Source organism: Orycteropus afer, unplaced genomic scaffold (genome assembly GCF_000298275.1).
Source record: "Orycteropus afer afer isolate SDZICR_OR568_19922 unplaced genomic scaffold, OryAfe1.0 scaffold00134, whole genome shotgun sequence".
Lineage (NCBI taxonomy): Eukaryota > Metazoa > Chordata > Mammalia > Tubulidentata > Orycteropodidae > Orycteropus > Orycteropus afer.
In genome coordinates this window covers 3,180,486-3,195,979 of record NW_006921721.1, presented here as the reverse complement: position 1 = coordinate 3,195,979, position 15,494 = coordinate 3,180,486, and the positions used below count along the sequence as shown (strand labels likewise).

General features: G+C 44.1%; 1 protein-coding gene across 1 annotated transcript in view; it reads right to left on the bottom strand.

Annotated features, from left to right (window-relative positions):
• Positions 1 to 9,702, bottom strand: part of FAM124A (family with sequence similarity 124 member A) — a 203,390-nt gene extending 193,688 nt beyond the window's left edge. The window contains exon 1 of the mRNA XM_007945225.1: positions 9,632 to 9,702. Coding sequence (XP_007943416.1) covers positions 9,632 to 9,702 — 71 coding nt within the window. The remainder of the gene's footprint in view (positions 1 to 9,631) is intronic.
• Positions 9,703 to 15,494: the final 5,792 nt, after the last annotated feature.

The window sequence follows — 15,494 nt, the reverse complement described above, 5'->3', positions numbered from 1 at the left end:
ACCAGTGATAATTAACACATCTTGATTGCATGTTCGGTCAATTTCAGACTGCAGAAGTTGGTAAAAATCTTCAATTTCCTCATCTTTGGCTTTGGTGGTTGGTGTGTAAATTTGAATAATAGTATTAATAACTGGTCTTCCTCATAGGCATGTGGATATTATCCTATCACTGACAGCACTGTACTTCAAGATAGATCTTGATACATTCTTTGTGATGATGAATGCCACACCATTCTTCTTCAATTTGTCATTCCTGGCATAGTAAATCATACGGTTGTCTGATTCAAAATGGCCAAAACCAGTCCATTTCAGCTCATTAATGCCTAGAATACTGATCTTTATGTGTTCCATTTCATTTTGCAAATTCCAATTTTCCTAGATTCATACTTTGTACATTCCATGTTCCAATTATTAATGGATGTTTGCAGCTGTTTCTTCTCATCTTGAGATGTGCCACGTCAGGAAATCGAGGTCCTGAAAGCTTTACGCTATCGGCATCATTAAGGTGAGCTCTACTCTGAGGAGGCAGCTCTTCTCCAGTCATATTTTGAATGCCTTCCAACCTGAGGGGCTCATCTTCCGGCACTATATCATACAATGTTTTAGGGATATTCATAAAATTTTCTAGTAATATATCAGACAGTGTTTCACTGCTATTCATAAGGTTTTCATTGTCCATTTCTTTGAGAAGTGGATGGTCTCTTCCTTCTTCTGAGTCTGTCTTAGTCTGGAAGTTCTGCTGAAACCTGTCCACCGTGGGTGACCCTGCTGGTATTTTAAACACTGGTGGCATAGCCTCACAGCAACACTCAAGCCACCACAGTAGGACAAACTGACAGACAAGTTTGTCCCCCCTAGCTGTTCTAAACTGTTCTTGTCACTTCCTGGTCTCCCCCACCTTGTACTGTTCTAGGGGCTTTAAATTTAAGTCCTTATAACAACCCTATGTGATAGGTACTATCATTATCCCCATTTTACAGAAAAGGAAACTGGAGGCAGTGAAAGGTTAAGTAACAGGCAAAGGTTCCATAATTCCTAAGTGGAGGAGCCTGTAGGCTGTATCTTTAGGTTGTAACTTTCAAAGTGATCAGCACATTCAGCTCCCTGGTAATGTGAACTACAAAGGTTTTCAGGAACTCACTCTTTGATTATGCTGCTGAAATGATCAATAATCAGTTCACATTGTTGTTGTTGTTGTTGTTGTTTGCCATCGAGTCGGCCCCGACTCATAGCGACCCCTCCTTGGGTTTCCGAGGCAGTATCACTACGGAAGTAGGATTGCCCAACCTTCCTTCCGAGGAGTGGCTGGTGGGTTTGAACCGCCTGCCTTCTGGTTAGCAGTCAAGTGCCTTAGCCACTATGCTAGTTCACATAGTACTCTAAAATCCCTTGCTCCTATGCTTTGGTCACACCATCTTGCAATAACTACCCCCACCCCTCCAAATCTTGAAATCTCAGTTCCTACCTTCTCTCTGCCTACCCTAAGCATTTGAACATTGCTAAATAACTAGCAAGGTAGACCAGTACCTCCATAACTATGTCATTATCACTAATCTCAACTGGATCCTCACTCAACATTGCCCAAAACAACTATGTGAAATCTCCACTCAGACTTTGGGCAGCTTACACCAAATTAAGCCCATATTCCCTTCTCTCCCTCTGGTTGTAAGAGGGTGATATCATTGCTTCCATCCAAAGTACATAATCCATCTACCTCCACCTTTTCAGACAGCTTACATTACAGGTTATTATTTTTCCTTCATATATCTTTATCTTTTCCCTTCTTATAGAATCCTTTCTATCAGCATTTATTACTAATTAGCACCTATTTTAAAAAATAGGTCTCGAGCTCTTTCCTTTTCCTCAGCTTCTCCTCCCTCGGGAATCCACCACTCCACAGTCAAATGCTACTCCACTTTCACTTTATCATTTCCATTATGTACACCTTCCTCATTTTAATTAGTTTCTCAGTAGACAGTTATGTCTCCTTTTCTTCTCAAAAACTCACTTCCCTTGGCTTCTATGATACCATTCTCCCCTTTTTTATTCCATGCTTAATCTTTCTCAGGTTCCTCGATCAAGTTAACCTCTTTCACCCAACATTTCAATGTTGTTGCCTCTCAAGGTTGGTCTTAAATAGTACTTACTTCACAGAGTGTTAAAGGATTAAATGAGTTAATGAGGTAGGTAAAACTCTTAGAACAACAGTACCGGCACATAGTAAGTGCTAGACCATTGTTTACTATTACCTTTCCTTGATGTATGAAGTTCTGGTGGCACAGTGGTTAAGATCAAAAGGTCAGAGGTTGGCACCTACCACTCCTTGGAGAAAGATGAGGCTGTCTGCTTCCATGAAGATTTACAGCCTTAGAAACTCTATGGGGCAGTTCCACTCTGCTCTACAGGGTTGCTATGAGTCAGAATTGGCCTGACGGCAGTGGGTTTTTGGTTTTTCTTGATGTAAACTACTCCTAGGACCTCTACTGCCATTTTTAGACTCATAGTTCCCAAATGCAATGTCATCCTGCAGACCCTCTTCTCTGCTGAATCATCATCTTCACTTGTATGTCTCTCAATATCTCAAAAGCAACATGTTAAAAACGAAACTCACCATGCCCAAACTTAGTTTACCTCCAGTGTTCTCTATCCTTAGCACTATGTACCAAGTTGTTAAAGTAGACAGAGTCAACCCTGACATCACCTGTGTTAGACTGGGTTCTCTAGAGAAACAAAAACCAGCAAAGCTTATATATATATATATAAAGAGAGAGAGAAATTTATCTTAGGAAAATGGCTCACAAACATATAGAAGCCAGCAAGTCCAAAGTCCCTGGAGGAAACGTCAGGCTGGAGGCTTTTCTTAGCTTCTGCAACTGCAGGGGGCCGAGAAGCTCAAAGCTGGCAGGCAGTACACTGGCTGTTGACGCCAACAAAAGACGAATCCAAGATCTCCAGGCCGAACGGTGAACTGCTCACTCACAAAAAGTTGTAGGCAGCACACCAGAGTCCCAATCCACAGAAGAATGTCTCTCATCCCAGGATGTCCCTGGATATCCTGGAAGCAGGCCACACTCCTAGGGAAACTCCCCTTGGCCACTTAGAACACAGTCATCTGATCCCATCATGGGAACAACCACACAGAACTGGGGTCCAGCCAAGTTGACACACAGCTCCAACTATCACACCACCCTTTTCCTCATTCCCCATGCCTAGTCCTGAATGCTTATCTACCTCCTAAATGTCTCCCAAAGCCATCCATGTCTCACCTTCTCTGCTGACATTAACCTTATCCACAGTACTATCATCTCTGGCCTCAACTACTACAAAAGCATCCTCATTGATCTCCCTACTTGCACTTTTACCTTTTTCCACACAATACAATGCAATACATATAATACAATGCAATAGTCCAAGGGAATTTCCCATTGCACTTAGAAAAAAGGTGAAAATCTTTCATATGTGAGACCATTGGCGAAAAGTGTCTTCCTTCAGTTCCAGCCTGTTCCTTCCTGCCTCATGCATTGCACATACTATTTCCTTGACAGAACTCTCCAACACCTATCCACCTTCAGCAAATGCCCCTCTAGATGGAAGACTTCCCTGAGCCCAACCCCTCCCATTGGTCAGGTTCAAGTGTAAGAAATAAGCATACTACTCTGTACTGCCCCTAAATAGGGCTTGTCACAACTCTAATAAAATCATTAACTGCATAAATCATTGTCTGGCATCTACTACTCAAAATTAAACTTCTTTGGGGAAAGTATGGCACCTCACTTATATATTTCTCTATCCAGTACAAGAATAGTGCCTTGTATACAGGAGGTGCTCAATATTTGCGGTTAAGGAAAAAAAATGTTATTGCTACAGATAGGGACAGGATCTTCCACATAGAAACCAAGTGCTGTCAAGTCGATTCTGACTTACAGTGACCCTACAGGACAGAGTAGAACTGCTCCATAGGGTTTTCAGGGCTATAATCTTTATGGAAGCAGACTGCCACATCTTTCTCCTCCAGAGCAGCTTGTGGGTTCGAATCATGGACCTCTGTGTTAGCAGCTGAGTGCTTCAAGTGTAAATCTTTCTAATTTTAAATCCGTCACTGCCAAATTTTTATTTTTTCTCTCAGATATTTTTGGAAATGACACTTTTGGAAACTAAAAAAGAAAAAAATCAATGCTTCCAACTATCTTCACCCTTCACTCAAATAAGATGTGTTGAGCACCTGCTGTGCTCAAGGTACTGTGCTAGGCATTAGGGATACAAGGATGGGGAATGAGTCCAGTCTCCAAGCTCACAGTGCTCTACCTGCAGGGAGGGTTATAGGTGTGCATGTACTAACAGTAGACAGCATAAAAGATGAGGCAATCAGTTTCATGGTGGGGGGGGGGGGTAGGGGTGGGTCTGTCAGGAAGACTCAAGATAATGCATCCTTAACTTTTGGGGAGTCCCTGGGTAGTCTTAATGGTTAATTAATCCCCTGGCTGTTGACCAAGCTTGGCAATCTACTTTCTGAACAATTTGCCACTGAAAACCCTATGGACATGGGGTTGCCATGAGTCAAAGTCCATTTGATGGTAACTGGTTGGTTGGTTTATTTTTTTCTTTTAACCTTTTTGGAGAGGTCACAGGCTCCTTCAAGAATATGATTTAAAAAATAAGTTATCTTCTCATAAAAATTCACAAAGCACATTGCTTTGTCTACAACATAAAGCAATTTTTAATGGACTTCAAATTAAGCATCTCTGTCTTAGAAGATATGTCACTTGAGCTGAGTCTTGAAAGACGAATCAAGTTTCAGCTGGTAGACAGACATGCCAAGGAGAGAAGGGTGTATCTGGCAAAGAGGGCAGATTGACAAAGACAAGGCAACAAAATAAAGCAAAAAAAAAAAAAAAAAATCCTGCCTGACGTGGCTAGGTACAGAGTACAAAGAAGGACCTGCTGAAAACAATCCCAGAGAGAGGGAGTGGGACCCCAAAACATCTGGGTTTGTAGGCCATGCTCTTAGCACTTTATAGTTGACAAAGCCACTAAAATTTCAAAGGAAGAGAGACATGATCAGATTTATATTTTTAAAAGTATAATGATAGCACACATGTATTGAGTACTTTATACATAATCTCAACAGGTAGCTATATGAAAGCTGGATGGGCTCAGTGTGGGGCAGGAAGGGAGACAGAAAAATAGAGAAACTATGAATAGCTCTTTTGATAACCAAACTCAGGGGATATATGCTTATATGGCAAATACAAGAATAAAGCATATAATAAGAATGGCCATAGATATAATAGAGCTAACAGGGAAAAGTTATGATAATTTCTTAGCCACAACCAGACATGCCAAAGGAGTGAGTCACTGGGTCTACAGGTTTGGGACATTGGTCATGGGGGATATCAAGCTCAGTTGGCATAACATGCTACCCAAAAACATTGTTCTACATCCTACTTTGGTGAGTAATGACTGGAGTCTTAAAAGCTTCCAAGTGGCTGTCTAAGATGCAACAATGGTGTTTCCTTGTTTGGTGCATAGAAGAATGAAGAAAACCAAAGACCCATGGAAACTATCAGTCCAAGGGATGTGGACCATGTGGACTTCAGTCTACATGACTCTTAGACCAGAAGAACTCAATGGTGCCAGCTACCACTGTTAACCACTCAGAAAGGGATCAAAATGAGCTCCTGGATAAAGTGGGAGAAAAATGTGGAATGAATCTCAATATTGTGAAAAAGATCAGGTTTATTGGTCTGATAGAGACTGATGAAACCTCTGAGACTATGGCCCCTAGTGATTCTTTGCGCTTGGAACTGAAATCACTCCTGTGGCACACAGCTAAACAAAGTTGTTGTTGTTATGTGCCGTCGAGTCGGACCTGACTCATAGCAACCCCTCCTTGAGTTTCCGAAGCAGTATCACTATGGAAGTAGATTGCCCCATCTTCCTTCCAAGGTTTGAACCGCCAGCCTTCTGGTTAGCAGTCAAGTGCCTTAGGCATAGACAGGTGTATAAGGTGAACATTTACACCAGGTAGGTGCACTCCATAGAATAATCAACCATGGGAGAACAGAGGGCATTATTTGCACAGGGAGATAGCTCAGAGGGCAGGAATGTATAGGAAAGGGTAAGGGTAAGGGTAACTAGGGGGAGGAAGTGGGAAGAGAGCTGGTACATTATGGGGGTTGTAGTCAAACCCACCAGCCACTCCTCGGAAGGAAGATGGGGCAATCTACTTCCGTAGTGATACTGCCTTGGAAACCCAAGGAGGGGTCGCTATGAGTTGGATCTGACTCGACAGCACATAACAACAACAACAACAGTCAATGTCATGAAACAAAATATATATGAACTGTTTGTTGTATGGAAAATGAATTTGCTCTGTAAACTTTCACCCAAATAACAATTTTTTACATTTTTTTTAAAAAGTAAAGCATATATTGAAAATGTATTTATGTTATTTATATTGAAACTTTCTTTCAATACATGTCATTTTATCTTTATCTTTAGCTTATGAATGCTACTGAGGTAATAATTACCTGTGATATGCAGATGACACAACCTTAAAATGAAGATGACTTGAAGCACTTAATGATGAAGATCAAAGACTACAGCCTTCAGTATGGATTACATCTCAACATAAAACAAAAATCCTCACAGCTACACCAATAATATGATATGATACATGGAGAAAGATGAAAGTTGTCAAGGATTTCATTTTACATGGATCCACAATCCATGCCCATAGAAGCAGCAGTCAAGAAATCAAACAATATATTGCACCATGGAAATCTGCTGCAAAAGACCTCTTCAGAGTGTTAAGGAGCAAAGATGTTACTTTGAAGACTAAGGTGCACCTGACCCAACCCATGGTGTTTTCAATAGCCTCTTATGTATGTGAAAGCTGGACAATGAATAAGGAAGACTGAAGAACTGATGCATTTGAATTGTGATGTAGGTGAAAAATATTGAAAATAGTATGGATTGCCAAAAGAATCAACAAATGTGTCTTGGAAGAAGTTAAGCTGGAATGCTCCTTAGAAGCGAGAGTGGCCTGACTTTGTTTCATATTCTTTGGTCACGTTATTAGAAGGGTCAGTCCCTGGAGAAGAATATAAAGCTTGGTAGAGAGTCAGCACAAAAGAGGAAGACTCTCAATGAGATAGATTGATACAATGGCTGTGACAACAGGCTCAAGCATAGCAAGGATTGTGAGGATAGTGCAGGACTGGGCAGTGTTTTGTTCTGTTGTATACAGGGTCACTATGAGTCGGAGTCACTCGATAGCAACTAACAACAACAACAACTGAATAAATAAAGGAGAGTAGGTGGTACAAAAGGTTTACAATTGGTTCCCAACCTAAAGGTTGATGGTTCAGACCCATCAAGTGGCTCTGTGAAAGAAAAGCCTGGTGATCTGGTTCTATAAAGATTACAGCCAAGAAAACCCTGTGATGCAGTTATAATCTGTAACACATGAGGTCGCCATGAGTCAGGGGCCAACTTAACAGCCTTGAACTACAACAAGAACAATTGAGGAAATAAAAATTTTTAAACAATTCTGTCTTGTTTAACTACACATGTTAATGACAGACAGAAGCAGAGAAGAGGTTCTCTGGTGTCAGCATGATCAGTGAGCCCCTCCCAGTAACCCTGGCAGCTATCATGCTGACCATCAGAATCCCTGGGTGATATCATTCCCTGGGTCAGTGCTTCCTCTCTGCTTCTCCCAGACAGAGCCCTTGAGAGGGGGCGGAAAACAAATCTGTTTTAGGTGAGCTCTGCAAACTGAAAATGAATGGACTAGTCAGCACTTTCTTTAACCCAGTTAAAAATGAACTGGGTATTTTGCTTTGTTTCTTCTGTCCATGGTCCAGCTAACTAGAGGCAGGAAGAAAAAAAAAACACCAGATAGCCGAGGCTCAATTAAAGTTGATAAATGCCACATATATAAAGTGTGGGAAAAAACAGGAGGTCAGGATTGGAATCAGGTTACTCTACAGGATTGTAATTGGGTTTTGTAGCAAACCATGAAAAGGAGCTCTGGTGGTGTAGTGCCTAAGGCATTTGAATGCTAACTAGAAGATTGGTGGTTCAAGCCCACCAGCCACTCCACAGAAGGCAGACCAGGCAATCTACTCTCCTAAAAATTTACTGCCTCGGAAACCCAAAGGGTGTCTCTATGAGTTGGAATCAATTCGATGGCAGTGAGTTTGGTTTTGGTTTGGTGAACTATGGTTGGTCACAATTGTGGGTAACAGGGATAGCCCATTGCAGGGTAAATGCTTTAGGGTACCAAGTCCTACATCTGGGCTAGGAGTGGCTGTGGAGGCTTCCAGTACATTGGGGTTGGGTGTTTGGACAAGCAGGAAACGCTGCTGGGGAGCCTTCACAGGGTCAGGTCAGAACCAGGGTCCATTATGGGCTTGGGCTCTCTTCCTGCTGTCAGTGTCACCAAGCCCTAAGAGTAGTTTCAAATCTTCTTACCTTCCAGGAAAGAGGCTTTCTGTAGCCTGGGCGACTCCCACCCTCCCCCAGGGTTATGCCAAATAGGAAAAGACACCCTTTCCTTCGGGGTCAGTACCCACATCCTGAATGTGGTGCTGACTCTGCATAGGAAAATCCTTTAGAGATAGGGACTGGATGGAAGCCTTTACAATGACATTCACCTCTGAAAAGACATAGGGCCTTTTGTCCCTCTCAGGAAAACAGTGTTGTTGGAAAAGGGCTAATTAGTCTCCAAAGGTTTGAACTAATTGTTTCAGTCTGTTGAAGCAAACAGGACATTTCTTTAAATAATCAGGGTTAGATCACAACACCATCCTTATCCCGCCAGCTCCAAGGGCAGTCGGTTCCTGCCGGGATGGGCGCGCCTAGAGGTGAGGAAGTTGGGCGCGGGTAGAGGAGTCGAGGATGTCTCTGTAAGGCTAGATTGTGTTGTTGTTGTTGTTATGTGCCGTCGAGTCAAACCCGACTCATAGCGACCCCTCCTTGGGTTTCCGAGGCAGTATCACTACGGAAGTAGGATTGCCCAACCTTCCTTCCGAGGAGTGGCTGGTGGGTTTGAACCGCCAGCCGTCTGGTTAAAGCCTCACAATAAAGCCATAAACTGCAACATGCCGTCATCTTAGCAGACTTCTGGAAGCCTTTAAAGTGCTGGGTGTTCTACCCTCGCTTTTCCTCCTCTCCCCATCCCAACCCTCATCCCGGACTCCAGGGGGCTCTGGAGCTGAGGAGGAAGAAGTCCTCGAGGAAGGTCGAAACAAGTGCAAGAGCACTCCGTCTCTCTAAGAGGAATGACAAAGAGACACTGCATTTGTCTGGCACACCACATCATCTCACTGACCGGGGCAAGAAGAGAGAGGAGTGGAATGTGTGGAGGGGAAAGAGGGTTTTCTAACAGTACCAGGAGTCTTTCCACTTTCCTCCTCCCGCGGCGGAGACCGCAGCCCCGGACAGCCAAGGTCCGCAAGGCAGCGGCCGGACGCAGCCCCTCCGCTTCTCCAGGAGTCTCGGCAGGGCGGGGAAACCGCGCCCCATACCGCCTCAGCGGCACCAACTCGGAAAGCGCCACCTGGCCCGGACAGAGCCACCGCGCAACTCGGAGAGCGCTCCCCTCCCATAGCCCGCCGCGGCTCACCCTCCGGTCTCAGCGCCTGAGTCCACGCAGTCATCTTCCTCGCCACCGCCGCCGCCCGCCTTTGAGTCCATGGCGCTTGTCTGGTGGCTCTCTGTTCGTGGGCGCCGGCGCAGGCCCGGCCTGGCTCCCTCCGGGCCGCCCCGCCCCGCCCCGCCCGGCCCGGCCCGGCCCGGCCCGGCCCTGGGAGCAGCGCACAGCCGGGCTCGGGGAACTATTCGGGCGCCTGCCGCACCCCTCACCGCGCCCTCTCCTGGCCGCGCCCCGCCGGCACCTCTGCTGTGGCACCTCTCCGGCTCGGCGGCCGAGTGTGCGCTGGGGTGCGCGTGTCCGCGGGTCGTGTGTGCGCGCGCCCGGGTGTGGGGCAGCTTGAGAGGGAGAATGTGTGGGAGGCCGCCTGTGCCTGTGTACGTGGTGTGATAACTGTGGGGGGTATGGTGTGTATGTGCGGGTGCAAGTGCCTCTGTTGTGCCGTCTGTGGTCTGTGACCGCGTGGAGTGTGTGTGCGTGAGCATATGTGTGCTCTGTGTGTGTGTGTGTGTGTGTGTGTGTGTGTGCGCGCGCGCGCGCGCGTGCGTGTGCCCAGTGTGCGCACGGGAGCTTAAGCACTGTCCTCTCTCCTGGGCTCCACAGTCAGGAATCCGGAGCCTCAGGGATTACCCAAGGTTCCAGGCCTGGCGCTGCTAGCTGCCCAAGAGATACTGGAAGGCTCCATAAAGCAGAGAGATGTTTCCCTTTTGGAACTAGCTGGAACCCCTGGGTGTTTTCTTATAGTTTCCTCAGAAGTGCCAATGCTGAATTCATTATCACCTTTCTCAGCACAGGTCTGTTTGCCTTACCAGTTTGCAGTGGGTGTAGTGCATTCTTTTGCTATTTAAAAATAATTTAGATAATGTTGGATGTACTTGAATTCAGGAGTTGTTGCATAAGGGGACAATAAAACCAGTTGCCATCCAGTTGATTCTGACTCATGGCTACCCTATGTGTGTCAGTGTAGGACTGTGATCCATAAGATTTTCAATGGCTGATATCTGAAGTAGATCATCAGGCCTTTATTTCAAGGCAGTCTGTGGGTAAACTTGAACCACCAACCTTTGGTTAACAATCAAGTGTGTTAACTGTTTGCACCAATCAGGGACAAGGGGATAAGAGTTTGTAAGGGCCCTCCCTCAGCTCTTCAAGATGAGTCAATGATTGCCATTGGAAGGACTGGAGAGTCCATTCTCCTTATGAATTAGATGAGACAGGATCAAAATTTAGGGGAAGGGGAGGAATATCTGAACAGTTTGGATTTAAATCTAACAGCTGTCAGATATAACTCATTTAATCCTTCTTCTTTGCAGTTATTTAACCTCTTTGAGTCTTAATTTCCTTATCTGTAAAATGGGGCTATTGATACCTACCCTATAGACTGGCCACAGACTCACTGCTGTCGAATTGGTCCCAACTCATAGCAACCCCTCCTTGGGTTTCCAAGGCAGTATCTTTACAAAAGTAGATTGTCCAGTCTCCCTTCCAAGGAATGGCTGGTGGGTTTAAACCACCAGGCTTCTGGTTAGCAGTCAAGTGCCTTAGGCACTATGACACCAGAGCTCCTTACCCTATAGAACTGTTGTCAAAATTAAATAAGACTATGGATGTAAAATACTTGACATGGGTCTTGATACATGCCAATCACTATCATAATATTTAATGCTTGAGCTACATTCCCAATCTCAGTTTGCAAAGCAGAGTCCTTCTGGGTGACAAATGATAGTGTGAAATGTATTTTTTTCTCTTCCCTTCTCTCTCTCTCTTTTGTTCTTCTTTTCTTACCTTCTACCTAACTATCACTCCTTTCTGATTCTTATTTTAACCAAATTACACGAATAAGAAATCCAATTAATACAAGAACAGAAATTCAGTTTAATCATTAACAGGAACAAGTAAATATGCTAACCCCAAATCTTAATTGACGTGTTTTTACTGAACATAAAATTCCTTGCACCCAAAAACAGAAATAAATACATTATTATTGTGGTGCAATGAATTGCTTTTATATGCCCTTTCTAACTATGATCTTGTAACTCCCACAAAATAACTGGGTGGGACTATACAGATTGAGTGATTTATGATCTACCAAAAAGATTGGTCCTGTTGGGAGGGCCAAGCCTTGCCTTGAAATTGGCACAGTCTGCTCATATAAAGTCCAACCCCACAGAGGTTTAGGTGGCTCTCACTCTTATCAAGAAGAATCTGGAGCAGAGTTCATCCTTTGGACCAAGGTCCTGGGGTCCCTGTGCTGAGACCCTCCAACACTCAGGAAAAAAAAAAAAAGAGCTATAACACTGAACACAGTGGAGATAGTATGAGATTGTGGCAGTGAGCTTGCCAGCCCATGAAGTAAGAACTGACACCTTTGGGAAGGTGGTTTGCTGGTGGAAGTAAAAGAGCTGTAACACTTGCAGGATTGCACACCTCCCACCCTGGCTAGGGGAGGCTCGGGTAGCATGGTGGCAAAGAACCTCACAGGCCCAGGTAGCATGGTGGGAGGAACAGAGGCTTAGAAGGGCTCGGAGACAGAGCTTGGGAGTTCCTGTGCAAGGCTCTTCCAGCCACAGTGAGCAAGCGAGGCCCACTGGCAGAGCAGAAGTATTAGGTAGCATGATGGTGGACAAAGGCAGCAGTGACATGAACACAACATCTGACCTGAACCACGATGTGCCTGCCCAGTGACATAGGAATGGACACAGGTAATTTCGGGAAGGGTAAGCATTTTCCCTTTTGAAAAACTATTATTGTTTACTATTTGCTTTCTATAAATAATAATGGCTTTCACTTGGTCAACACTGTGTCTTGTGTGTCCAGCTCAACCACTAGGTGATGGCAGTGGATGTATGTGTCCATTCTTAATGGTCTTATGGCTGCCTAGAAGCTTGGGACATAGGCTGTCTGCATTTATAATGCAGACAGATCATAGAGTTATATTCAATTAAAGGTCACCAGTTGAAAGAAGGGAGCGCTGGTAGCATAGTGCCTAACCAGAAGGCTGGCAGTTCAAACCCACCAGCCACTCCTCGGAAGCAAGGTTGGGCAATGTACTTCCGTAGTGATACTGCCTCGGAAACCCAAGGAGGGGTTGCTGTGAATGGGGTCTGACTCGACGGCACATGACAACAGTTGAAAGAAATGAGCTCGGGTGGTGCAATGCATGAGGCATTTGGCTGCTAACCAGAAGGTGAGTGGTTTAAACCCGCCAGCTGCTCCATAGGAGGAAGATGAGGTAATCTGTACAGCCTTGGAAACCCAGTGGGGATCACTATGAGTTGGAATCCACTCTATAGCAGTGGAGTTTTTGTTTTGTTTTTAGTTCAAAGAAAGACGCATACCAGTTTTTCAGGACAGACTTTTTCTTTCTTTGTTTCATTAATTTCTAAGGGAAAAAACCACCTCATATTGTGCAGGAAACATTGAGAGTGATGCACTTAATAACACTTTTTTTAATTTATTGGCTGATTCAATAACAATTTAAATGTCAGGCAGGAAGCAGGATGGTGGGCTCTGGATATACAAATGATGGGAAACAACAGTTAATAATCCCTGCCTTCATGGAGTTTACAATCCAGAGGGAGGAGACTAATTAAACAAGTGAATTACATATAGTTAAATATATATAAGATACATATAAACAAAAAACCCAGTGCTGTTGAGTCATATCCGACTCATGGCGACCCCTCCTTGGGTTTCTGAGGCAGTATCACTGCAGAAGTAGATTGCCCAACCTTCCTTCCAAGGAGTGGCTGGTGGGTTTGAACCACCAACCTTCTGGTTAGCAGTCATATGCCTTAAGCACTACACTACCAGAGCTCCTGGAGATGAACAATATAAAAGAATAGTGTACCTTGAGAAAGAAAAATAGAATGTAATTGAAATTGTAGTGTCAGGGACTGCTCTCTCCAGAAGGGATATGTAAACCCTGTTCTGCCTCAAGGCCTTTTCACTTTTTTTTCCTTCTCCCTGGAATACTTTGTCTCAATTTTCTGCAACACTGCTTCCACAATTCCTTTAAGATTCTGTTCAAATGATCCCTTATCAAAGAGGCTTTCCTGACTAATCTTACATCAGAGTATCCACTTACCCTGTTCTGTGCTTTCTTATAACTCTTGACATAATAAATTTAGTTTGTAATTACCTACTCTTCCCTCTTCCTGCCTACCCCCAGAATATCATTTCCTTGAGAGGATGGACTCAGTCTGTTTTGTTTGCTGCTGTGTCCCCAACACTTAGAACAGTCTCTGGTGCAACAGCTCTAACATGGTGGTGAGGTCAGTGACCCTGGTAGAGACAACAGGTGTGAGGCAAGACAGGTTATGGAGTGTTCAATTAGAGAGGGAGTGAAGGACAGCTGATAACTGGAGCTACACAAAATGGAGAAGATGATGGCAAGGACTGGGATATTTCTACATAAATGTGACAACTCTACATTGTAGATTACTATAGCATATTTGGAAAGCAGAAGGACTAATACCACATCAATGCAACCAGATTAAAATGAGTGATCAAAGTGGTAAAATAGGTATGTACACTGAACACTGGAATCTTGTTCACCACCTATCTGTGACAGCTTACGTGTTGCTATGATGCTGGAATCTATGCCACCAGTATTTCAAATACCAGCAGGGTAACCTGCAGTGGACAGATTTCAGTTGAGCTCCTAGACTAAGGCAGACTAGGAAGAAAGGCCTGGCAATCTACTTCCAAAAACCAGCCAGTGAAAATCTTAGGGATGGCAGCAGACTATTATGTGATATTGTACTAGAAGATGAGCGCTCTAGAATGGAAGGCACTCAAAAATATACACTTGTTAGAACAATGGGCTTAAGAAAACCAACAGTCACTGTTTGAACTATAACCCACTGGCCTCGTATCAAAGAGTCAGCAACATCCTTCTAAAAAAGATGTAAAAAACAAACAAACAAACAAAAAAACCCACAATTGTGAAGATGGCACAAGACTAGGCAATTGTTCATCTGTTGTATGTGAGGTCACCCTCAGTTGGAGCTGATTTGATGACTACTAACTCGATGGTGGGAGCTCTGGTAGCGTAGTGCCTAAGGCACTAACCAGAGGCTGATGGTTCAAACCCACCTGCCACTCCTCAGAAGGAAGGTTGGGCAATCTACTTCCGTAGTGATATTGCCTTGGAAACCTAAGGAGGGGTCCCTATGAGTTGGGTCTGACTCGACAGCCCGTAACAACAACAACATAACTTGATGGTAATGAGTTGTTTTTTTTTTTTTTTTCCCTAACAATGACAATCATCTTGTTATCCTTACAGTCATGAGGAAACTGAGCTTAGCCTATTTTGTATAGGAACAATTCACATGTATCACTCCATTTAATCCTTGACAAAGCTCTGCAAAGTAAGCTTATTTTTCCATTTTCTAATTGAAGAAACTAAACCTCAATGATTTTATGTGTCTTGTCCCAGCCACCCCATCAGTGAGTGGAACAGCCAGGCGGTTTATCTATTGTGGCTAGAGCCCATGTGATCTACAATGGGGCTAATGGGTAAGCCAGGAGTAGCCTCAGGAAGCTGGTATTAAGAAAAAGGCCAAGGAAGAAAGGATGAAATTAGCATGACCCTTAGAAGAACACCCTGAGAAATGAGCTGCTACTTAAGTTTCTTCACCTTCCTCAACTATCCAGAGAAAGGTCAGACCAGAGAAAAAGCCTGGGGCATATCTCAAAATTATGCATTGATTCTGGTTTCTCCTGTCCACAGAAGACTCGGGGCTATCATTCATCATCCACATAGTGGTCTGACAGAGACTCCATGATGCATTTATTGTCAGGAAAAGAAACTTGAACAGTAGTCAGTATCCCT